The 25,760-nt window shown below is 32.0% G+C and overlaps 1 protein-coding gene and 1 long non-coding RNA gene across 3 annotated transcripts in view; both read right to left on the bottom strand.

The window, feature by feature from the left end:
• LOC139501167 (histone-lysine N-methyltransferase MECOM-like) overlaps nt 1–25,760 on the bottom strand; it is a 67,040-nt gene that overhangs the window by 10,997 nt on the left and 30,283 nt on the right. For both annotated transcript variants that reach the window (XM_071290157.1, XM_071290158.1), the window contains exons 2-3: nt 11,292–11,542; nt 1,139–1,252 (exon numbers count right to left, since the gene is read on the bottom strand). In XM_071290157.1, coding sequence (XP_071146258.1) covers nt 1,139–1,252; nt 11,292–11,542 — 365 coding nt within the window. The remainder of the gene's footprint in view (nt 1–1,138; nt 1,253–11,291; nt 11,543–25,760) is intronic.
• Nucleotides 19,998–25,664, bottom strand: LOC139500737 (uncharacterized). The gene is made up of 3 exons (XR_011658347.1): nt 25,399–25,664; nt 21,590–21,677; nt 19,998–20,715 (listed from the first exon to the last, which is right to left on the bottom strand). It is a non-coding gene; the product is annotated as an uncharacterized lncRNA (long non-coding RNA).

The following is a 25,760-nucleotide window of genomic DNA, read 5'->3' as shown; positions in this document are numbered from 1 at the left end:
CATGTACTAAGTAAGGAGAAACACTGTCTAAACTCCAATACATTCAATTAGTGTCATCAAGGACAAAGAAAGATAGTTGATGAAACTGACATTTTCTTTCATTTTCACGCGCAGAAATAAATTTTATTTGACCTGACTTTTCACGGGGTATAATACGAAACAGTGTCTAGCTTTACTGGATCCCGCCGCGTGATCTATGACAGCTTATGACAAGATGAAAGAAATTTACATTTAATCATTTTAAATTGGTGTATTGTCTTTACACATATCTTACACATATTTCAAATAGTTTTAATTACTGTCTCAAGAAGTTGTCGGTTTCAGAGTAAAGTGATTCAGAAATGTACATATTTTATTTAACTTGTCACCACAATAGACAGATAAAATCTATATTTATTATTCGTAATTAACGATTTTTAAAAACTGCTCAACATGTGCGGAGAACTTAAGGGTCATTGAAGTACAATTTGTATCCGAAGCTTTCAGTGTCCGATTCATCTGGGAAAATTGTAGAATTAACATGAATGAACTCATTTACATAAGTTTACAACAAAAGTTCAATAGTCACATTCTTTTACTAGACAAAACAAAAATCAATCTTCAATTACAAGATTGAACAAAACAACTTGTCCTGAACACACATGATATATTTGCCACTGGACAGTAAACACTAAACAACCAATCTTGCACGATACAAAGTTTTGGAAGGGCAAGATGTATACATACCAGCTTCCTTACATTAAAGTGAATATATATATAGATTTGATTAAACGTACTTTAAAGAGAAATACGAGGGAAAAGGGTTACGATCCCACACCCTCAATTTCGATCAACTCGTTGGCAATATTAATTTGATGCGACTGCCATGCACGTAAGAGGTTTAGCTAGCTATAACACCAGGTTTAATCCACCATTTTCTACATAAGAAAATGTCTGTACAAAGTCAGGAATATGACAGTTGTTATCGCTTCGTTTGATGTGTTTGAGCTTTTGGTTTTGTCTTGTGTCTTTTTTTAATTTTCCTCGGAGCTAAGTATTTTTGTGATTTTACTTTTTTCTATGGATAAATAGGTTTTATGAATGCCCATAACATTTGCATGTTTTCGGATACTCAAATAAATAGGTAATATGTATATACCTTGCCATTTATATGTTTGGCCATCATGTTGGAGTTTTCGGAATCTGTTGACCTCCGAATGAAGTTCAGCCATTGGAGCTCTCCTTCCTGTTCATTCATTGCCGTACTTGAACCCTAAAAAAATACAATATGTTGTAAAACATCTAGAAAGGGGACTGAATGTAATAAATATTAAAAAGTACCAGAATATATGTGAATATGCAAGACAAGACTTTTCGCTGATAGCCATCAAACATATATAGAAATGACAACGGTAAAAGAATATGATAAGAAGTTCTTTATGTTAAATCAAAAGTCATCCTTTATTCGTTTTAAATCATTTTTGTAATGAAATTCTAAGATAAAAAATTATGAATTAAATGTTTACAAATGACTATATATTTCTCAACTTTATGACACCTAGCCTTGTTATTAATACAATCCTATAATTGTTTTACACACTTGGGGGACAGTTGTTCTTAAATATCATCACATGTTATAACAGGTAAACAAAACAAAGAATTTTTCAAGATCATTGACTGCCCATACAAACAAATATTAATGCCATCGCATGACTGAAACCCACTATCAGTCGTGTATCCAACGACTGTCCGTTATGAGCAACAAAAAGGCGAGTCCGTAATATCGCCTCGAAATTCGACCCTCGACCGAAACCATCACTCCAGTGCAAAATCATTAAAATCTAGTATGAAATCATTTTCTTTTATTTTGAATCAATGACTATCTAAAATGAAACTTCTGTTTTTACCTCGATAACATGCCATTCCGCAAAATTTTTGAAATGAAATGTGAAAAATTTGATATCATGTTATATTTTGACATATGTGGATAGAAATTAAAAGGAAACTAACATCTATGACTAGTTTCATTAAGGAAATATTAAAGTGTCCATTTCAGATGATTGAGATGTCAACTCACTGATCATGCTGAAAGGGGGAGGTTATATATATCACCAAATTATATATATGAGGGTCTACGTAGGACGGGGGTAGGGGTGGTCTTCACCACTTTATTCAGATTTTTTTTTTGTTGCTAGTTCCACTGTAGTTTTAAGTTTATTTTTGACAATTATCCTGTATTCGGGGTTTTTTTTTGTCGTCGCTAGTCCCTCTATTTTTTTTTTTATTGAATTTGATAATTTTTCTGTATTCTTCTATTTATTATATGACAATTCTTCTATATTTTCAAGCACCCCATTATTCTCAAACTTTATGCTTTATGTTCTAGGCCTTTTTTTAGTATGTTAACCCATTATTCGCAAACTCTCTCTATATATATGCTATATGTTTTATGTCAATTATACTCTTTATGTTTTACCCATGATTCTATATATTCTGTAAACTCAATACAGTCATCCAGACTCTTCTTTGTCAATATAGTCAAATGTCAACAGATATTGAACCGATAGTTTATATATAGTTCAAAACAGTCTCTGGTATTAAAGCATTCTTGTCGGTGATTTAACATATTAAACAAAACAGTTCAAAGAGTGGAAGAAGATATATAAAAAGATATATAAAAAGGAAATTCTAGATAAATTTGAAACTATATGTCAACCTGTGACTTTTTCTCTACACTTCTTTACTTTCTTTATTCGCATGAACGGTAACAAGTTTAGATCTTAGTACAAGGGAACGATAATTCAATCATAGTGTATAGTTGAAGAGTACATGGGCGCTGTCAATCATTAAGTTACTAGTTTTAAACATATTTATTTATAGTGGATTGGGAAATAAGTTTTTCAACTTATATTAATCCCTTTCCACTTTGCGGGTGCGAGTGCTGCCTTGTAGCGGCATTAGCCTGCTCTTTTTCGAATCTACAAGGGTGTCTTTAAAACGTGCAAGAGATATGGCTCCCTCTTAACATGGGTCCGCCATTTATCGTCCCCTTCCGACGGACTATCATCGTTTCCTCAAGACTATGATAGTGTCAAGGTTCAATGGAGAGCCGAAAATTTAGTCCCTGAAATTTTCATCCCAGACAGGAATCGAACCTAAGGTTCCAACTCTTGAAAGCGAGGCTGCTCTGACCTCAGATGGACTTTGTAATTGTCCAAGTCCCTTTTGGTCATACAGCTCCCTCAATATTCAACTTTTTACACGTCACTGGCTTTCATTTTTTAGGGATTTAGATTTATAATAAATTTGGACCCAGCAAAAGAGGGGCTAAAAAAAGACAAACAGACAAATAATAGTACACAAGACACAACATAGAAAACAGAAGACTAAGTAACACGAACCAAACCAGAAACTGGGGTTGATCTTAGGTGCTCCGGAAGGATAATCAGATCTTATAGAAAAGTGCTTCGGACGCACCAAGTTGATACAGTGTTATTTTCGCTCTATAATTTTAGGCCACAATTATATAATGGTACTGAGTTGGGAATGTAGGCAACCTATGAACAAAAAAAACTGTAGAAATTAGAGTAAGGCTTAAAATATGACACCGCAATTCCTCGGCTCAAGATGAGTTCATAAAAGTCGTAACGTGGATGCCAATAACTATTTGTCACCGTAAGGCCTTCAATGATGGGCAAACTTCATAGTGATCCCTAATATGACCAAAAGCAACGCGTGTTCATCAAGTGCAAGTCAACTGTAGTAAAAATAACTCTATGAATGTTTAAAACTACAGATTAAAGCACATGCTACATATTTAATCGCATTATATGCAAGTTTTCACACTAGTTTCATATAGGCACACACACTCACTTCCCTATACATATTTGTACTCCCGAGGTCAAGTCATTATTGTTCTTTGCGTGATCCCACTGTGCGAGATCGAGGCTCCAGCCAGATTCATCTTATCTTGTATTAAAATATATGACCGTGATGAATTTGTCATCTCAAAAATGTTTGTGTATTTGACAACCCTCTTAGACAAAATATAGGTATTTTATCTTAAGATCAAGATCTACATTGTCCGGGAGATGTCACGGGGAGCATGCGACCATATGATACTAGTGGGATCCTAAGTGACATCTGTGGGCCAATCCAGAGGACATCGAAGTTCAAATTTAAATATAGGAAAGTAAATTTAATTTTTCTTACTATATTGAAATTTTGGGGAAATTTTATAAAATATTTTTTTATAAAAAAAAGTCCGGACACTGGAACGCAGTCTTTCGGAGATCCTTCAACAATTAGATGTCTCCCATCGAGATCCCATTTTTAGCAACTGCAGCCATTAAAATAACTCATATTCATTTCAGAAATTATACGTTATTTCGTTGGATGAAACTAAATATCGACATGTAGCAACAACATTTTACTCTATCTACAAATTTTGACAATACAGGAAATGATCAAAATGTAATTTAATTCAAATTTAATTGGATTAGTTTTCCATCTGCCTATTTTGTTTTTAGTGTCGTCCGTGTATGTTTCATGGTGCAATTGACAAGAAATTTATTTCCTTAATTAAATCGATTTAAACGATTGGTTTAATTTGTAAACAAATTACTGTTATCTGTAGGTGTCAAGAATTAAAGGTCACCCTTAAATTTCAAGATTGTATTCATAAGGGTATATGACAGTAAAAGAACGGGGGTAGGCCACCCAACGATTTTTCAAGATTTGTGGCCCGATACCGTCGTCATCCTACAAAGGTAAACAAAAGAGCCTGTCTTCGCAGACACGTCATTTTTATCTGGGTGATATATTTGGAAAAAAATCTTGATTTTGTCGTTGACGAATTATCCTTGGGTTCGACTATTCCTTGTTTTGACAATAGTCTGGGTCGTGTTTATAAATGCAATGAAAACTAATACATCTTGAACTACATGTAAGTGCACTTTTCAGCCTCAAAAATGTCAAAACACTGTCAAGGGGTCAAACCGCAAGGTATAGTTAAACGTCCGCCAGAATATGCAGATCAATTTTCAGACAAAGAACGCAGAAACCCCTATATATATATATATAGCTGCCGTTTGCAAATAAATGTGTTTTACACTAAATACTTAAAATGATCATATCTATATATATATAACCAAAAAATCAGGAAAAAAGTAAATATAAATTGTTTCAGAAACTTGGCTGAAAAACTTAAAAGTTTTTAAGTTTTGCAATATTAGATTTAATGATGAATAGAGCAATTACTTTAAGTGTTTTGAAGTGTTTTTGTGCATGGTGTTTACATAAAAGCCTGATACATAAGTATGATTTAAAGAATATATTTTTGAATCCGCCGTGACTGTAAACAATAAAACAATGCTGTTTTTTTTCCCAAACCTTTACAGTGGTATATAAATATAACATTATAGCCATGACTTTTCTGACAGATCGGTAGTTTATGTACTGTTTTATGTTTATATCTATTCAAATTCATTCAAACTACATGGAGATCGCTTTGTTTCATAATATTTGTTCACGAGATGAACACTCAGTCAACACTTAAAATGGGAAAATAGGAACAAAATATTTTTGGGTGTATATATTTTTTCTAAATATGCATATTGTTTCCGAATTTGCAAAAAAAATCTGTTGGAAAGGAGGAGAATTGCCTCATTGACATATTCTAAAATATCAATCATATTATTGATGCATATAAGTTTGATTTGTCTGCAAGCATATTGCTGATGTACCATAAAAAAAACTTGAAAAATCGAGTAAAATTTTATCTGTAAGTATATATATATCAATATCATAATATGTAACAATATGTTGTCTCGATATCCCAATAGCACGATTTCGAATCGCGGCGAGGGAAAAACAAAAATTTGATTCCACAAATTTGCAGATTTAACGTTGTTGTGCTGATATTTTGAGTATATATACATTGTAACATTTTTATATTAAATGTATTGTAACTTATTATTAATTAATGCAAGTCATATCAATTTTAATCAAACAATAAAAATGAAATATTTCCCATTTTTTATTGGTGCTAGAAAGTCTCCAAACTTGGGAATTAACGTATAGATACCTGCATCATTCGGTGCAAAATTTGTTATCAAAATTTCAAATCATTCATTTTCCATTTTTCATTCAACAGAAATTGACAACCAAGATAAGACAACCAAGGTTACAAAATTAATCAAATATAAGTTACATTACAAAAAGATAAAGCTATCAAATCCTTAATCAGTAATTCGATTTCACTTTTATTCGTCTATCTCGGGTTAAATTGTCAAAATGTCGGAGTTGCACTGACATGCAAGACAATATCTCGTTGCAAAAATATTACAAATAAAATTACTTTTCCCATATCATCATGTCACATTTATTGTATATTTATCATGTAACTTTTTTGTAACAATGAAAATCTATCAAAAGATATGAAAATTGAAAATTGCAACATTTAATTTGCAATAAAAAATATTAAATAGTTAACCCCATGCATGGAATTTAATTCACTATCAAATAATATTTTAATTAAGTCATTTTGTCATTATCAATGTTATATAAATATGCTTATATTGCATCTAATTCAATAAATTCACCCAAAGAGTTATTGTCCTTTGATAACTGGCCTTCACTCCGAGCGAAAGAATGTTTATATTTGGTTGATAATTTGATTTTGATGGATTCCTGTATAAATATTTCTTCTTCTAAAAAAGGCACGACTGACCAAAGGTCTAAATAAGATATCATTGGAAGAAACACATCGATTAAATTTTGAAAAAGATTATTACTTAGTATTCAAATTCGTTTTTGTTTTATTAAAAAGGTATTATAACGTTGTAAATATATATATAAAAAAGATGTGGTATGATTGCCAATGAGACAACTTTCCACAAGAGACCAAAATGACACAGAAATTAACAACTATAGGTCACAATATGGCTTTCAACAATGAGGAAAGCCTATACCGCATAGTAGGCTAAAAAGGTCCCGAAATGACAATGTAAAATAAAACAATTCAAACGAGAAAACTAACGGACTAATTTATGTACAAAATAATGAACGAAAAACAAATATGTAACACATCAAACCCTTGTTTCAATCAAGTATTCGGTTTTAATCAAATTTAGAATTGGATGGAAGTCTTTTTGAAGTTTTATAAACTTTTTAACCTAGAAATTTGCCAAACATTTTACTAATGCAAATCTTCTTCAGCTTTCTACATCAGCACCACGTTGCAGCGACATGGTTCCTCAGTGGGATCTTCGATCTGGTTTTTTAATTTCTCTTTATTCCTTCTTAAAATGACAAAATACGACAAACAAAATGCTAATTTAATCATCTAAGTAGCCAAAACCTGTAACAGATGTATTTTTCTGTCATATTTTCATTTTTATTTTATCATCATTTATTCTTAAACTCGTCCATCAAGTGCGAGACAGATTGCATTAATATCAATACAGAAGTTTTATATATTGTCTAAAGATTTCATGATTAGAAAAGCTGTTATGATTTACCCTTTTAAGCCATAGACCTATTCATATTAGTCCAAGATATATATGATGTTTTTTTTTAAATGGAGATAAATTTATGATCTTCAATTTTTCATCACTGCTTTATTTTTCGTTGTTCCAGGGTTGGTTTTCTGCTTACATTCATATGCATGTCATGCACACTTATGTGCATCTGCATGATTATTTATTTCTCATATACAGTTCCTTCATTGTTTGGGTTCAAAGTAAACTGAAATTGTATTGTACCACAATTGTACAATAAACTGTAAATGTGAAAATGTTTGTAGGAAAAAAAGGGGGAGGGCTTTAAATAATTTTTAGATATTTGGATACGGACCGTCCCATTTGTGAATTTAACTGAGGGCCACGAACTATGTTACTTGTGGTGCACATTTGTTTAATGACTTTTTTCGTGGCATACCTTCAAATGCATCACTAAATAACGTAGCAGGTTGATTTATACGCAAATTTTAAGACCCCCTACAGCCTATTTATCATCACCCTGTATTTTCTTCTCCTAATTGTAGGACAACCTTACACATTCCCTTCTATCGATCAGGCCTCTCCACATGTTGTCCTTTTACACCATCAAAATTATTATTTTTTGAATGAAGACAATAATGTCTTTATCATGCCTCATCTAACCTTTCTTCAGACACACTTTTATACGGTACTTAATATCATTTTGATACTTTTTATCATAAAATTGAAACGAGGTACGCACACAGAAAAGCTTCTGTACATATCTACTCATCCGACGAAATGTTCCTTTCCTTTTGAAATTGACAACAACTGCCGCGCGCATCAGCTTGAGCGATTATTGCTTACTGAGGACCGATGAAAATATTTACATAAAATAAATCAAGACCGTTAACTTTATTTTTATATAAAATCTCAAAACCATAAAATGCTACAATATATAGGCTGGCCGTTTAAAAAGCTGATGGTATTAATTACGCATATGCACTTGGATTATGCATTAAAAACTATTTATCTATATACTAAACAAATTAATGCTTTGCAGATTTGCGCAATGTAACCTAATGCTGCAAAATTACAACATTTAATCAAAATCGATTTAATCGAAATCCGTCCCTTTTGTAAATCTTTCAAATTAGAGCAAACATGCGTAGTTTCAGTCGTTAAAGTGTGCTCGTCTATATAGATATAGTGCACGAGTTCCTGGTTGGATTTCAGAACCAATCAAATCAAAGTCTTTACAGATAAAATTTGCTTATTTTCAATTTGAATATTTAGTTTAGATAAGAGTATAAAAACAACAACCAACAGGTTATGATCTAATTAAATGATTAAAAATTATAGTATTGACAGATAAAAACAAAAATGTATACTAGTATACAACAACATTATAAAAACTTTACAACAAGAACCCAGTCAAACTGATCTCAAAGGATCCTGCTTTACAAGTGGCATCTGTTTTATTGTTGGTGACAATTACACATTTAGTTGTAAAACTCATTCGGGGAGTTTAGAAAAGTCGAAATTATTTCTATAATAAAATCAGCTAAAACAAATAGCCGTTTTGAGCATGGTACAAAAGACTGGTATAGTAATTAAACTTTTTTTAAGTTTCTAAATTCATTTGTAGACATCATTTGTTAATATTTTTAACGAATTAACAGCTGTTTATGTTTGGGAACATAGACATATCATGCATCGATCCTATATATATATTTACATAAGTCTTAATGATTTTTGTAGATATGAAAAACTAATACGGTAAAGGCAAATTTGTCTATCACTTATACAAGTTTATATTAGGATATTTTAAAATAGTACAAATTCATGTCATATTAACCATTAGGATATAGATAACCTGCACTAAATGTCAGTACGGGCTATCCCGTCCAAAAGTTACCAAAAGTGACAATGTACCTAATAACAGAAACCCGATACGGGGAAGAACTGTCATGAAATGCGTGTCTCCGCAAAATATTCACATGTTAATTTACAATACCTATTACATGGTTCATTTATAAAATATTGCATGATACTAAAACTGGTTGGGGATGAATAAAATTGAAAATATCTTATCTGTGGTTATACATCAATATGTCAGGACAATATTAACCCTATACGTTTGTACACACAGACATGTGTTTTGAATACACAAATAAGGAACCACGACACACCCAAAAAAACGAAACCGTATAGAGCGACATGAGATATATATACCCACAGGAATGAAACTGATACAAAAAAATATGTTGTTTAATTCCATGTTACTAATGATTATGCTGAGAGATGCAGGATTTAAAAAAAAACCCAAGTCTATAACAGATCCTGACGAAAACAGCTGAGTACCAGTAAAACACACAGGTAACTATCGAAGTGGTAGTGAATTACATAAAGTACAAATAATGGATATAAGAAGATGTGGTATGAGTACCAATGAGACAACTCTCCATCCAAGTCACAATTTGTAAAAGTAAACCATTTAAGGTCAAAGTAATGTCTTCAACACAGAGCCAAAGCTTACACCGAAAAACAAGCTATAAAGGGCCATTCAAATGACCAGTATGTAAAACCATTCAAACAGGGAAACCAACTGTCTAATCTATATTAAAAAAAGAGAGAAACGAGAAGCCTGTGTAAATCAAGACAAAACAAGACAAGACAAGGCAAGACAATTCAAGCATATATGTAAGACTTTTGAGCATCATGATCAAATTTATTATGGGAGTCTAGACAAAAACGTGATTTTAGTTAATAGTCAAACATCGAACTTTCGTACCCGTGTCGTGGAATTCCCGATATGTATCAAGAGGAAAATTATGTAGCACCACTTTCACTTTTTAAACAAATATTACGTAAAAAAGAAAAAAAAAAGAACTTTAATCATGTAAAAAATGTTAACAATATAATTTATGTTGTTTGCCTACCTGCATATTAAGACATGTAACGATCTCAAGACGGAAAAATCCAAATAAAATAGATAACCGAAAGGTAAGCCTTGTTTGTCATATCTAAACGAAATCAAATGTTTTGGACTTTACAACCACTTGAGACTAATGTTTTATAAATTCTTTGTGCATACTTAAATCTTAGTGATCTATCGCTCCGTCTAAACAAAAGGTATAACATGTATTAAGAACCATCAGATTTATGAGACCTGCCACTTCTTCGTGATTTCGACGCCCATCTTCGGTGCAGGAATAGATATGATTGTAAACTTCCTTCTTTTGACTTTATCTGACATGTTTTGTTTTATACCATGCAATACCCATTGATATTGTCGCGTTGGGGTTATTTTATTAAAAATAATAATGTGATATGAATGCCAATGAGACAACAACCAACATGCAGATACCACATGAAATATAGATGTTAGAACCTATAAAGGCCTTCAACAATGAACAAAATCAATTCCGCATATGCTGTAGCAAGTTTAAAATTCCCAAACTTGCATGAGTGACCTTTGTATTACTAATGGGAAGGCACATTTGTCTTTCAATGTCCGGTTTTAAAAATCCGCACGAAAAAAGATTTGCACTTAAATCGCAAAACTATCAATAGACACGAATGTTATATCAGTTAAAAGTTTAAGAATTCATCTAGTGAACAGGTTATAAAAGACTTCGTTGTGAATAGACCCCAACATTTTTCCATTTGATGTACTCGACTTACACAAAGTAAAGGAATAAGATCCATTGATACAAAACTATGCCTGTGCTCAATACTAAAGCATACAGTTGTCTCTATAGACTAGAATACAGTATATACTCTGATTGTCATGATTTCAACAAACGAAAAATTAAATATAGACACACTTACCCCTGGAAGGCTCTCCGACTTCACGAATTTTTTGGGACCATATATTCTGCCACTTGAGACAACGATTTTAGTAAAGACTGAACAAGTACCAGATCCGGGAACAGGCTTAATTTCAATGTCCGCTGGAAATTCTGTTTTACCCATCACGCGCGTTGGTTCAGGTTTTGATGGCGTCAGATCCATTAATTGTTCACTGGTTTCACTGTTGCAGTCTAATTCTAAATCTGATTCAACATTTTCTTCAGGTTCTCCTGAAATATAAACAAATACTATGAACAATAAAATTGAGAATGGAAATCGGGATTATGTCATAGAGACAACAACCCGACAAAAGAACAGAAAACAACTGAAAGCCACAAATGGGTCCTCAATACAGCGAGAAAATCCCGCACCCGGATGCGTGCATCAGCTGGCCAATAAACACACATATGTACTAGTTTAGTGATAATGGACGTCCTACTATATATATAAACTTCGAAATATATATATAAGAAACTAAACATAAAAATTTTACAAGACTAACAAAGAACAGAGGCTACTGACTTGGGACAGGAGCAAAAATGCGGCGGGTTATGAACAGCTTGCTTTTTATTTTCCCGGAAAATGAGTCTAAGAGCGTCGTAACGGGGAAATAAGTTTACGGCATGTGTTTCAAAAATGAAGTACGACATAACCGAATTTTGTCACGAGTTGAGATTTTGGAAGGATACACAATTATGTCCTTTGCCCAGTGCAACAATATTGCCTTTTCCTAGTGTTAGTCAACTAGCTTTTGATTTTAAACATATTTTATTCATTACGATATGAAAAGGATTGAGTCAACTAGCTTGACAAGTATACCCCTTGTCTAGTGCTAGTCAAAGTGACAAATATGGCCTTTGCTTAATGTAAGAAAAGATGACAATAGTATCCTTTGCCTAGTGTAAGAAAAGTTGACAATAATGTCCTTTGCCTATAGTGTAAGTTAAGTTGACAGTTTCATTCCTTTGCCAAGCGTTATAAAGGTGACAATTATGACCTTTGCCAAGTGTTAGAAAATATGCCAATTATGTGTTTTGACTTTTGCAAGTAATGTTGAAAATTATGGCCTTTACCTAGAGTTATAGTAAGGGTAGAAATGTAAAACCAAGAATAGAATAGTCTGCAATCACGTGCTGAACTTTCAATAGTATTTTTAAACGCGTAGCAAAGACGGCTTGATAGCAATTTTGGAAAAACCTTTTGCGATTTGAATTGTTTAGTAACTTAGGTAAATAAAACAGGATATAGGTAAAACAGAAATGGTGAGAATTCTGACACTTATAAACTTTAAATTGTCGCAAAAGACACAAACGGTGACAATAATTTAAGTCAATGTTGACTCTTGGTTACAAAGAACTAGGACTTCAGATCACGGACTTCCAACGCATTCAAGTCAAGTACACCGATATGTTATTTGTCACTTATGCTTGAAATGCACTCAAAATTTATGCTTTATTAAAAAATGTGAGGTTATATATTAGTAGTAAATTAAGATAGAGGTTCTTTCATCATAAGACAATAATCATAATGACTCGTACAAAAAATGCCTTTATATAATATGTTGTACAAACATTTTGGAATTGTTGTCAGAATGAGGCGTGCTTTCATTTCTTTTCAAAGCAAATAATGACTGTTTAAGTTTGGATGTGGATAAATCTCTTAGTATTACAAAAAAGTTTCCCACGATCAGCCTGATGCACGAGAAGCATATAACGCGCGTGCAGCAACTTATTATTTAATCGTGTGGTGCACCAACCTTGAAAGGAATTGTTGCAATTAACATTCAGATAGTTGGCTTCTCAACATTTTCCCACAAAACAGACAATGGTTTCAATTAGGTCGGTTGCATTTTGTTCTAATGAAAAAAAGAGTTATCTTTTCAGATTCATCAATTTTTCTTCTGCATCATGCTTTGAAAATAATATTGATAATTTTTGGATAATTTGTTTTCTAAACTGCAGATCTGGTTAGTAACACAAGGGTTTTACAAAGCAAACATTTAGCTATATTAATTATATTTGTTTGAAGAGAAAACCATGAAATTGACAAGCATTTATTGTTAAAATCAATATAATTATTAGTAATTATATACCAATTTAGGTGAAACTGACAAGAAGATAAGGTAAATTTATTAAAACATATTGAAACCGATGCCATATTGTCAATGGATTGGATGCGAGTTTTATCAATCAGCTGACAGACGGCCGGAAGTGACATCAGGGAAGGATTAAAGAATTTTCATAAATGCAGGATATTCCGGAATAGATGCGACGGGTAATTCAAGAGTTTAAATACCTTATAATGCTATTGTGTAATTACATTTTCGATATGTATTCAATAAAACTGCCTTATCGAGAAACATTTATCTTCTAGTGAAATTGATCTTTTTCTTAGTCTGTTGTATCTTTCGTTTTTCGCATTGTGGATTTTAATAAAATCAAAATGGGCGACGATAAACCCTTCTAATATATCATTGTCATTAGAAAGGAAATACGAAGATTGTCTTTCTTTCTAAATAAGTCTGCGACCAAAATTACCCGGGGAGATTGAATCACCGGAAGTTATTTCGGAATAGCGGTGTGCATTATCAACGACCATAATTTCTTTTATCGCCATTTTTGTCTTCCTTGGTGCAAATTATCTGATTTTTAAATTACACAAAAAATTAGATTACAACAAAAAATAATCGTTCAGTTTTTGAATAGTCATGATGTTTCAGCATTATATAGGACAACCATTTTTTTTTTATATTTACGTCTGCTTAATAGAGAAATTTCACAATTTAATCTGAAAGGAGATGTCGATCAAAAACTTTCAACTGCTTCCTATGTCACGTTCGTTTTGCCATTTAATACGATGCATGACATTTTTGAAAGAGAGGCGAATGGTAACGAAGGGATATTCAAACTCACAAGTCGAAAACAAACTGACAATGCCATGACAAAAAAAAGAAAACTACAGAAAGACAGTACAAAACACATCAACTAAGAATGTACTTAGGTGAGGTTTTGAATTTGTGTCAAATGTTTTGACTCCTTGGTGTTTTTTCATACAATACAATGTAAGATATTTTGCCCCATAACACACATTTATTTTTTCATATAAGACTAAATAGCTCACGAAAGGTCATTTACCAAAATTTTAGAAGATTCTTGATTTTCTTTTTTTTTTTTTTTTTGAGACCCCAATAATACCAATGCAAATATAAGGTAAAAGCCCAAGTCAGCCTTTTCCCGCCATATTTTAAATCTCAAATATCTCGAAAAGGAGGTCCATGACCTATTAATATTTTTAGCTTATTTTTTATCCTTAATTAATGCTCTACCAGCTTATAGTCTCAATTTTAAATTCTCAATTTATTAATTTTCACCTAACCTCACCTAAGTACATCCTAAAGGAAACACAAACCTATGAAACGCCATAGCTGTCTTATTTGGCATGTACTATTATAAACTCTGGATATTTCACAAAGCGTTACACAATACTTTTGCACGAGTATGATTTTAATATTAGTAATCACTAAAAATGGTATATCTTCAAAAATAAGCTTCAACGAGTCTGTTATGACTGATGTATATTAAGGCGCTATTCAATTACTATATATTGTTTATTTGGACATTAAATAAATTCCATTACATAAATATGTTTTGATTTCACATGATCCCGATCGATAACATTGTATCTGTTTTGAATAAAACTGAAAAAATAAGTATGAAAGAATCCGAATGTCAAGATCTATTGTTACTGAAATGATTTTTGTCGTTTTTGAAAGCCTGATCAAATGATCTCAAATTGATATAAAGGAATTAAATGGAGATGTTGAGAACACGACAATAAGACACCAACCAAACAATAGAAAACACCAACTTGATGACGCATATAGATTTGCCAACGGTGTTTGACATCAGACATGTCAGGTGAAGATCTAGAAATTTGAAGAGGCAGGGTGGAACTGGAAAGACAACATTAGAAGTGGGGTAAATAAAAGTTTATTCAATAGCTATATATGTAGTCACCATACGATGGCCTAGTTGCCTTGCCACTCTCCCAAATCAGCCTACGTTACGATGAGTCTATAATACAATACCAGAAGTCCATTACTGAAAATAAGTAAAATTCTAACAGCCCGAGGATAAAAAGATGTTAATAAATTGACGGAAACACTAAAATCTGCTATAAGTCCAATGAATTTATTTTTTTCAACAAACCAATATTATCACTATGTATACATACATTAATTGAGTTGGTTTTAAACCAGGAGAGATACAAAGTCATGGAAAACAAAACCAGTCACCTTAAAAGCAAAATATCTCAAGAAAAACGAAAACTCCCTGGGAATAAACTTGATAGTGTTATAGCCATTCAATAGAAAACAAGATATATTCATGTTTATTTTAAAAGCACAAAGCAAGGTTGTAAAATGACCTGCTTCAATGAAGATCCACCCCGAAACTATGAATCAAACTTACAAATCATGTAACACGTACCCAAACTTGATCATCAACCCCTTACATCATAGATAATTACTGCTTATATCAAAGATAAAAATCTTCACAGGTGTTTGAAATTGATCCTCGTTAACAGCTCTTCAAAATCGAAGTTATCAAAGACCCAATCAAAAATTTGATACATATTTGTATTTGATACCATTATACTCATATCTAATAATAATAAGGCCTTTAATAACTTATTACATCATTATTAATTGAGAAAATATGAATATATAATCTCAAATTGTTCTGCACGAGACAGGTCATCGCCGGGTGTTACATATCAAGAAATTCAATAATTTACTGAACGATGATCTATTTGTTTATAAGGATATATTTTGTCATAAAAACATATAAGAAGGTACTTGTTATGATTCCCATGATATTCATAGCATTGTCAATTCTAATTCGGACGACATAGAAGAAGATATCGTTGTTGGCGGTCCATACATTTTGTATCTCCTTTTATTTTTTTCACACGCTATTATAAGCCTTGATATGAGGGAAATGAAAATGAAATTTCGGAAAAGCTGACACACACATTGAAACAGGCTAGAATTTGAATGCAGTCTCAAATCAAATTTCTATAACTGATGACCTCATTTGGCATGATTTCCATGGAGGTTTATAACACTAGATATATACTTTCGAAAACTAGCACGTCTTTTGTGTCATTAAAAATTTCAAGATCTATATAAAAAAATATATAATTTTTAATTTTAGAAATTTTACTTTTAATTTGCTTTAAAATTCGACAAGTTTAAACATATACATACCAACCAAAATCAGTGAATACTCGAAGACAAAAGAAAAAGATAAGCTTGCCACGACTTCTTTCTATGATTTTAACGTTAATAAGATCAAAATAAAACATTAAGCTTTATTTTATTGTATAATGTGATTTTGATAGAATTTCGTCCATCTGTCATCTTTTATAACATCCTAATTTTAATACTTGTTTTTAGGGATTCGCGACTTAAAACGTCTTCTAGTGTTTGTGCAACAGGTGAGAGAGATTATTAAAACTTTTTTTTACCTCAATATACTGAGCGTGCAAAATTATTTCACTCCCATTGACATCAAACGGGGATATAACCAAATTGCAAATGTCAATCCGTCCTTTAAGTTTTACGAAATGTGAATGCATTCATATATGATGGTCGAAAAGGCTGATGATTTATAAAACATTTGTTCTTTTCGATGTCGTTTAAAATATAATGATGAGGCAAAGATTGTTTGTTGTTCAAATGTACAGTAAAAAAATGAGCAAAATATGCTAGTTATATTTAAAGGTCAACTCTCTTGAAAAGTCAGTTTTCTCCGTTCTCATGGACGAACATTATATAAAGGTTGACTGTACTATTGTACTTTTTTTCAGCAGCATCAGATGGTAAATACAATTTTGAAAGTAAATATACCGAAACAAAGTATTGAGACATTAACTCGAAAATATCTTTAGGTAGAAATTTTGGAATCAGAATAAGATTGTGATATACAGATTTAAAAAAAAGAAATATACCGTGTAATAATCCAATATTGCAGTTAAGATTTGTTTGACATGCTTCTCTTTCCAAATAAGAAATAAATATTAAAGAAATTTTTCATATGGATAATATGTAAAATGGGTTTTAAAATGGTCAACCAATCGGTTCATTTGTATGCTATGGAGTAATAGAATACATTCATGTACCAAGTTGGTTATATGACAGTTGTTATCCATTTGTTTGATGTGTCAAGTTGAGCTTTTGATTTTGCCATTTGATTAGGGAGGCCCTCATGGGGGGTCCTAGTAATCACATAATCACCATTTTTTTGCCAATATAATCACATAATCATTAAATATTTGCTTATCTTTAGTAATCAAATAATCATAAACTAAAAATACAGTCCTAGGTAATCAAATAATCATGAAATATTTGGCTTAATAATCAAATAATCATTAAAAAACGGCCAAGTAATCACATAATCAAAAACCCCATGAGGGCCCTCATTAGGGAATTTCCGTTTTGAATATTCCTCGGAGTTCAGTATTTTTGTGATTTTACTTTTTTTGCTGCTGTAGATAAGCTGTTCAGTATATTTACTGATGGCATATTTGATGTGTGGCAGGTTAGCGGTAATCGTTGCAATTGTCTCTATTTTACTGCCTCAATATCATTCAAAGATCGATCCTTCTTAGGAAAATGATTTTCGTTTGTCAAAAGCTGGCGCACTAATACATCGTTGACATCAATGTATTTAAAGACAAGATGTTTCTAACAACATTATAGCTAAACATGCAAAATAAGTCCTTTTGAATATCTACTTATGATGCATAGTCTGGTATAATATAGACATTTTTACAATTGATTTTCGTCTTTTATGTGAAAATTTATATCTATTATAAAAATGCATTGACTGTTGATGTTATTAAGACTATATACATGTATGACGATTGATGTTTTATATCAAAATGTGATTTTTCGTTGTTGCAGGCCGTACGGTTGCCTATAATTGTTTACATCTATGCACTTTATTCGAACTTAGTAAATAGTTGTCTCATTGACAATCGGCATACTAAATCTCCTTATTTTCATATAAAATTTTGTTTTGTCTGTATTATTGTGACCATATATTTGTTGTCTTCGTTCGACATGTTGCGTTTTCTTAGTTTGTTCCCCCTTCTTAAGACATAGATTAGAGAGAAAAGTAAATATTACAATGCTTAAGAGAGTACATGTAGATAATCCGGGTTCTTTTTGTGTGAGTCAACAGCAATTTAAATATTCTGGGTGAGAAAATACACAAAACAATAGAAATGAACAGGTCTTTTCCATTGTTGATCATGACCAAGTTTAATAAGTGTTTTATCTTTATCTAAGAGGTCAGTCAGAGAAACTTAATTAAAATTTCACATGGTCAGTATGCGCTTGAGTATGCGTAGAATAGTAAAGAATGTAGCAAACACTAAATATGAAGATCTAATGATATGATTTTCTCACTTTGAATTTACTAGTCTAATTTTACGGTATTTCATTTTTTAAATTATTGAATGAAGAAAACTGTGAAATATTACAAATTCCCGTGACAAAATTAAAAGGTCACTTGAGTGAAGTTTCGCTACCGGTAGGTTATCTACAAATCTAAAATGTCAAATTCGATTAAAAGATTCTAAATGACTCTGATTGTTCTATGGATTGTAAAACGCACAGAAGGTCCTGACAGTTGACATGCAAACGTTTCAAGTACCCGGATCTTTTACTTCGCAGCAAATTGCTTGTCTAATCTTCGGTAAATGTTGTCTTTATAAAACTGTCACTACAAATTTTATGATGTTAGGTCACGAAAGATTCACCTAGGGTCATAGGAGGCGAACCTGACGTGTACCTGTCACGGACAAAACTACCCATTGGTGATTTTAAACTAATATATTTTATCCCGCAACAGGACAATAAACTGATAAATTGTTTTTATTTCTGTTCGAACTGCTGGATCTCTCATGTTCCATAACATTTGATATCTTAAAGAGAAATTAACACTGGACACTTTTAATTTGCAAAACACTCATTTGCAAATCCGCCGCCGCCTCAAACAAGAGCTACAATATCATGTATATAACCAAAATGTGCGGAATTACATGGGATTCAATAATTTCATTGGTTTTATACTGTTACTTTCATATTTATTTTGCAATTTGAATTATAAAAACATGGGATTTTCAATATCCCATGGGACAGGGCAAAATCCCATGGGATTTACCATTATCCCATGGGATTTTGGTTAAATCCCATGGGATTTTTTTTGGTCCCATGGGATTATTGTAGTCCCATGGGATATTTGTTGTCCCATGGGACAAAAAAAATCCCATGGGATTTTTATTATCCCATGGGATTTTTAATATCCCATGGGACAAAATAAAATCCTATGGGATTAAAATTATAAATATATATACATAAATATAAAGTTATGTGTATGTTACAATGAATGCTGTTTGGTAGTAAAATGTTTTAAATGTATACGAGTTTTTTTTATATTTTTTATATATACATTATATATAATTTTTTTTAAATTTTGTCACAAACATGTTTTTTATTTGTTTATATGACAATAAATATTATTCTTATTTTGGAATGTATAATAATAATATTTTACAGTCAAAGAATAAAGTCCTTTCACTGAAACAAAATGATGAAATTTCTAAATAAATGAAAAAATATTGTTTTGAAATCTTTGTCTTGTTTATTCTATTATGAAAAATAGAACTGAAAAAATATTTCATATTCTGACTGAATAGTTCACTCTTTTCATGAGGTAAGATTTTCTTTGTTATAGGTTCATTGCAATACTTGTATAGGCAAACAATTTGAATTATATATAACTTTGTGGTGTACATAATAGTATGCTTATAATTGCAAATTTATAATATAAACACTTTTTGTTAAAGTTTTTGCTTTCTTTATTCACAGCTTGCTATGTACAATTATTCAGTCCACTATATAAGAGTGAAGTCAATAAATAATTTCATTCACTAGAATATTCCTGCAATTCTTAGACAAAACATTTTTTTCAATCTGTTCTTCAAAGATCTTCCTCTGTACATCTTTATTGAATAGAGAGATTTCAAATGAGAAGACAAAGCAAGTTTATTTGGACAACAACATTCTAATATCTTGTTCATTCGTTCCATCTTTCAATTGATAATTACATTGTTGTATTTATATGATCAAGTTCTTGTGCATCAATGATCGTGATGATATGACTCCTTTTTGTTTATAGTCATCATGTTGAAATTTCCTCTTTCAAATAAATGTAGGAAAAAACATGTTCCATTTCAAATTAATAAAAAAGTCGCACTATGGAGAAAAATATCAGCTTTAAGTTTCCCGTTCAGTATTGATCTGTGAATGTTGACCATGAAAATCCAGATTTCTGACCTACAAATACACAAACTCAAAAATTATCAGTGAAGAGATCAATAAAATGGCTATTTTATCATGTTTATGATTAATATGATAAACTTTCATTTAAATATTCAAGTACTAAATTACAGAAATCGCTTAAATTTTATAATAGTTTAGTTAAAGTACAGCTTATTTAAAATTATAATAAAAAATATAGGCCACCGATGAGTTAAATAAGATATTACATTTTTAATGCCAAAAAATGGCTTTTTTGCACCAAAGGGAGATAATTTGGAGCTTTTTCAATGATATATGCATTTTAAAAGTCATCTGGGGCCAAACCGAATTGATTGTTTTGAATGATTTGGTGTACCATATGATAAAGATATAAATAAATTGAGTTATGAAAAAAAAATATTAAAACATTTTTCTGAAATTGTTATACCCTAGAGCCTCCTTAAATGTCATTTGATCTCTATTGGAGAAATGTCTCATTGGAAATCAGACTGCTAAGTGTTTCTTATTTTTATATCAACCCAGCCATATTATACCTGTCTAATATCAGGAGCTTGTACATAGTTCAGTGGTTGATGTTGGTTCATACCCGTCATTTTTATTTTTCATAATTTTTTGTTTTTATAAATTAGTCTGGTATAATTGACGTTTGAATTGATGCTCTGTTTCAAATTTGGTTAGTGTTGACTTTTATAGATTACTATAACATGTATAGGGTATGGGTTTTCTCATTACTTACAGGTCATCAATGGCCTCTAATAAGTAATTACAATGCTTACATCCACTAAATTGAACTCTGATGGATAGTTTTCTCTTTCATCATACCACATCTTATTTTAATAAATATTTAATTATTATTCAAGGACAAAATTTTTTATAACAGTGGACTTACCATTTAGGCTTTGTTGACCTCTGTAAATCTTATTTTGTTGATAATTTCTTCTGTTTATAGTTTCCCCTTTATCTTTCATGTTCTTGCCCTACACATAAAAGGGTAAACATCATTTAATGACAAAAATAACTACTACATGTATTACATAATTAGTAGGCAACTGAAAATTTTGTCTTATTTGTATATAACATCAACTTACTCATCATTCTTGCTGTTCAATATCATGAATATTATCATTATTCTATGAATATGAGGTCACAGTAAAATTAACCTTGGCAGGCAGACATCTTTTTTTATATGATACCTTGTAGTCATTCCATACAACAAGTAGACCTATGCTTAAAAAATCTAAGGCCAAAATTAAAAATATGTTTGTTTCCCCTCCCCCCACACGGGTCAAAAATAAGCGCCCGGGTCAAAAAATTATTTTCCACAAAAAAATCGAAATTATTTTTTTCCTGAAAATAATTTGTTTCCATTTTTGGAAAGTGCTTGAAAGCAGAAGGATTGATAATCTAAATAAATACACTCAAATTGAGCACAAACAACTGATAAGTGGCCTGGACTGGACAAGTCAAACCATTCATGTGACCATGCTATGACAATCACATCCAGTTAAAAAAAACTAGAGGCTCTCAAGAGCCTGTGTCGCTCACCTGTTAATGTGTTTACTGATGTCGGCCATCTTCGTTGGTAGGCGGGGTCATTAGACACTTTTTTTTTTAAATAGATACCCTAGTATTATGATTGTGGCCAAGTTTGGTTAAATTTGGCCAAGTAGTTTTAGAAATGATTTTTATACAAGTTACAAAAATGACGAAAAGTTGTTCAATATTGACTATAAAGGGCAATAACTCCTTAAGGGGTCCTCTAACAATTTTGATCATGCTGACTTATTTGTAGATCTTACTTTGCTGAACATTATTGCTGTCTACAGTTTATCTCTATCTATAATAGTATTCAAGATAATAACCAAAAACTGCAAAATTACCTTAAAATCACCAATTTTAGGGCAGCAACCCAACAACAGGTTGTCCAATTCAACTGAAAATTTGTGAGGGGATATATCTTATTCTGATGGACATTTAAATCTTGAAAGATTTGCCCTAAATGTCTTAGTTTCAAAGATATAAAGCAAAACCTGCATTTTACCACCATGTTCTAATTTTAGCCATGTCGGCCATTTTGTTTGGTAGGCTGAGTCATCGGACACATTTTTTAAACTACAAACCACAATGATAATTGTGGCCAAGTTTGGTTAAATTTGGCAAAGTAGTTTCAGAGAAGAAGATTTTTAAAAAAGTTACAAAAAATTATGAAAAGTTGTTAAAAATTGACTATAAAGGGCAATAACTCCTTAAGGGGTCGACTGACAATTTTGATCATGTTAACTTATTTGTAGGTCTTACTTTGCTGAACATTATTGCTTTTACAGAGTATCTCTATCTATAATAGTATTCAAGATAATAACCAAAAACTGCAAAATTTCCTTAAAATAACCATTTCACAGGCAGCAACCCATCAACAGGTTGTCCGATTCGTCTGAAAATTTCAGGGCAGATAGATCTTGACCTGATCAACAATTTTACCCCATGTCAGATTTGCTTTAAATGCTTTGTTTTTTGAGTTATAAGCCAAAAACTGCATTTTACCCCTATGTTCTATTTTTAGCCATGGCGGCCATCTTGGTTGGTTTGACAGGTCACGCCACACATTTTTTAAAGATACCCCAAGGATGATTGTGGCCAAGTTTGGTAGAATTTGGCCAAGTAGTTTCAGAGGAGAAGATTTTTGTAAAAGTTTACAGACGACGGACGCAGGACGACAGACGACGAACGCCAAGTGATGAGAAAAGCTCACTTGACCTTTCAGGTCAGGTGAGCTAAAAAAAACCTGCCTTCCTGGTCTGTTTACAAAGGGTAGACCCGGGGAGGGGAAACAGACATTCTTTTAAATGTGGCCTGATAAAATGACAAAACCAAGAAAACTTATCATTGACCAAAGAACAATAAAATGCGGTTATGGTTTATATATGAATCTGCCATTCAGACATGCACACCTTACAATTGTTTCATATCTACCAAATATAATCTACCTGTAACTTTAAACATATGATAAACTGACAAAACAATGCAGTGTTTCATTGACCAATGAACCATGCATGAAAATGAGGTCAAGTTCATATAAAATATGACAGACAGCTAAGTGCATCTTACAATTATTTCATTCACTAAATAAAGGGGCCTTATTGCTTACAGTATCCGGAAAATTGACCAAACCACAAAACTAAATATTTTCAAAGTTCCTTATACCCTGCCAATTTTTTATGGTTGTGCCTGTTCCAAGTCAGGATCCGATAATTCAGTGATTGTCATTTGTTTATGTGTAACATATCTGTTTTTCAATTTTTTTGTACATAAATTAGGTTGTTAGTTTTCAACTTTCAACTTGGCTATCATGTGTAAAATCATACAAGTGTTGGGAAAACAGGAAGTTGTCGAGTGATGAATCTGAAAATGCATCACACGGTATAGCTGACTTATTTAACCCTGAAACCAAATTTCAGAAATCCTTCTATTGTAGTTCCTAAGGAAAATGGGACAAAAAATATTCATCGGACGGACTGACTGACGCAAGGATGGATGGACAGACAGGGGTAAAACAGTATACCCCCCCCTTTTTTTAAAGTGGGGGCATAATTTTAATACGGGGCTATAAAAACCCATGCAAGATGTCAAAACAAAAAGAAGTAACCTAATTCTTACTTGTTAGGGGCTATTTATTTATTGTCGGTTATACATATAACAATACAACATATTAAAGGTCTGTAGAGCTTTTATCCGACATACATATATATGACCATGATGACAAGCACAATACATTTGTACATGAAACATAAAGCTCATCACTGAGATAGTAGTCTCAGATAGAGGGAGGCGGGGTCAACCAAACTCCCCTATTCAATCTGAATGCAGGACAGAAAGTCACAGTCAAAAAGTCACACACTGTCACAGGACAAAAAGTCACAATTTAGTTTTGAGATTATTTTTCTTTGAACAAGAAAACACTCTTTTTGTATTTTTCTTGAAGTTTTATACATGAACATGATGTAGCAACTTTAAATTAAAATTTATTAAAAACAAATAAATCAGTGCATTAGGTTTGCGCACATTACCATTACATTTGCGCACAAAAATCATTACGTTTGTGTGCAGCTTTTGATTACACTTGCACGCATTTTTTAACATGTAAATATAAAAAAAAAGATATAGTATGATTGCCTTTTACAGCTGACTATGCGGTATGGGCTTTACCTCGGGCTTTGCTCATTGTTGAAGGCTGTTTGGTGACCTATGGTTCTTAATGTCCGTGTCATTTTGGTCTCTTGTGGACAGTTGTCTCATTGGCAATCATACCATACCTTCTTTATATTGGCTTATGGTTGAAGGCCGTAAAGACCTCTAGTTGTTAATGTCTGTGTCATTTTGGTCTCTTGTGGACAGTTGTCTCATTGGCAATCATACCACATCTTCTTTTTTATATTATGAACAATTTCCTAAAATTAAAAATGAATATATGTAATAAAAAGAAGATATTTCAAAATCTTTTTTCATTTATATTCAATCAATTGTCAACAAATTGTTTGTGACTTTTTGTCCTATTAACTTTGTTACTTTATGCCTGAGTTTGACATGTGTTTGACTTTTTGTCCTGTGACTTTTTGTCGGAATGTCCTGTGACTTTCTGTTTTTGCAGAAGTCCAGGGAGTGTTAAAAAATCACATGTGCAAGTTGAGAGTCCACACTTACACAGGGACTACACAATACTTTTTCAGAATGTCAGCAAAAAAAGAATCACTGGTGACAGGGGAGTGTAACCGATGAATTGATCCTGAATCAGATAAGATTTTCCCGGTACGTCTAAACACCGCTCAGGAGGACCTCCTGGGTGCACACATGCAGGGCATACAAAGTGCACTCATGGCAGACCCTATATAGTCGCCGTCGTATCTGCACACATGATGGATGTATATATTCGTTATAGATCGTCATACACTTCTCATTTTAGAGTTAAATTTGCAAGCAACCTCTAAAGATTCTAAAATAATAATGCTACTAAAAATATATTATTTCCCCCAATTTTCGCAATTTTTTCGCCATATAAAATATTT

Source organism: Mytilus edulis, chromosome 13, assembly GCF_963676685.1.
Source record: "Mytilus edulis chromosome 13, xbMytEdul2.2, whole genome shotgun sequence".
NCBI lineage: Eukaryota > Metazoa > Mollusca > Bivalvia > Mytilida > Mytilidae > Mytilus > Mytilus edulis.
Note: the sequence above shows the minus strand (reverse complement) of the source record. Positions and strands in the feature narration are given on the sequence as shown.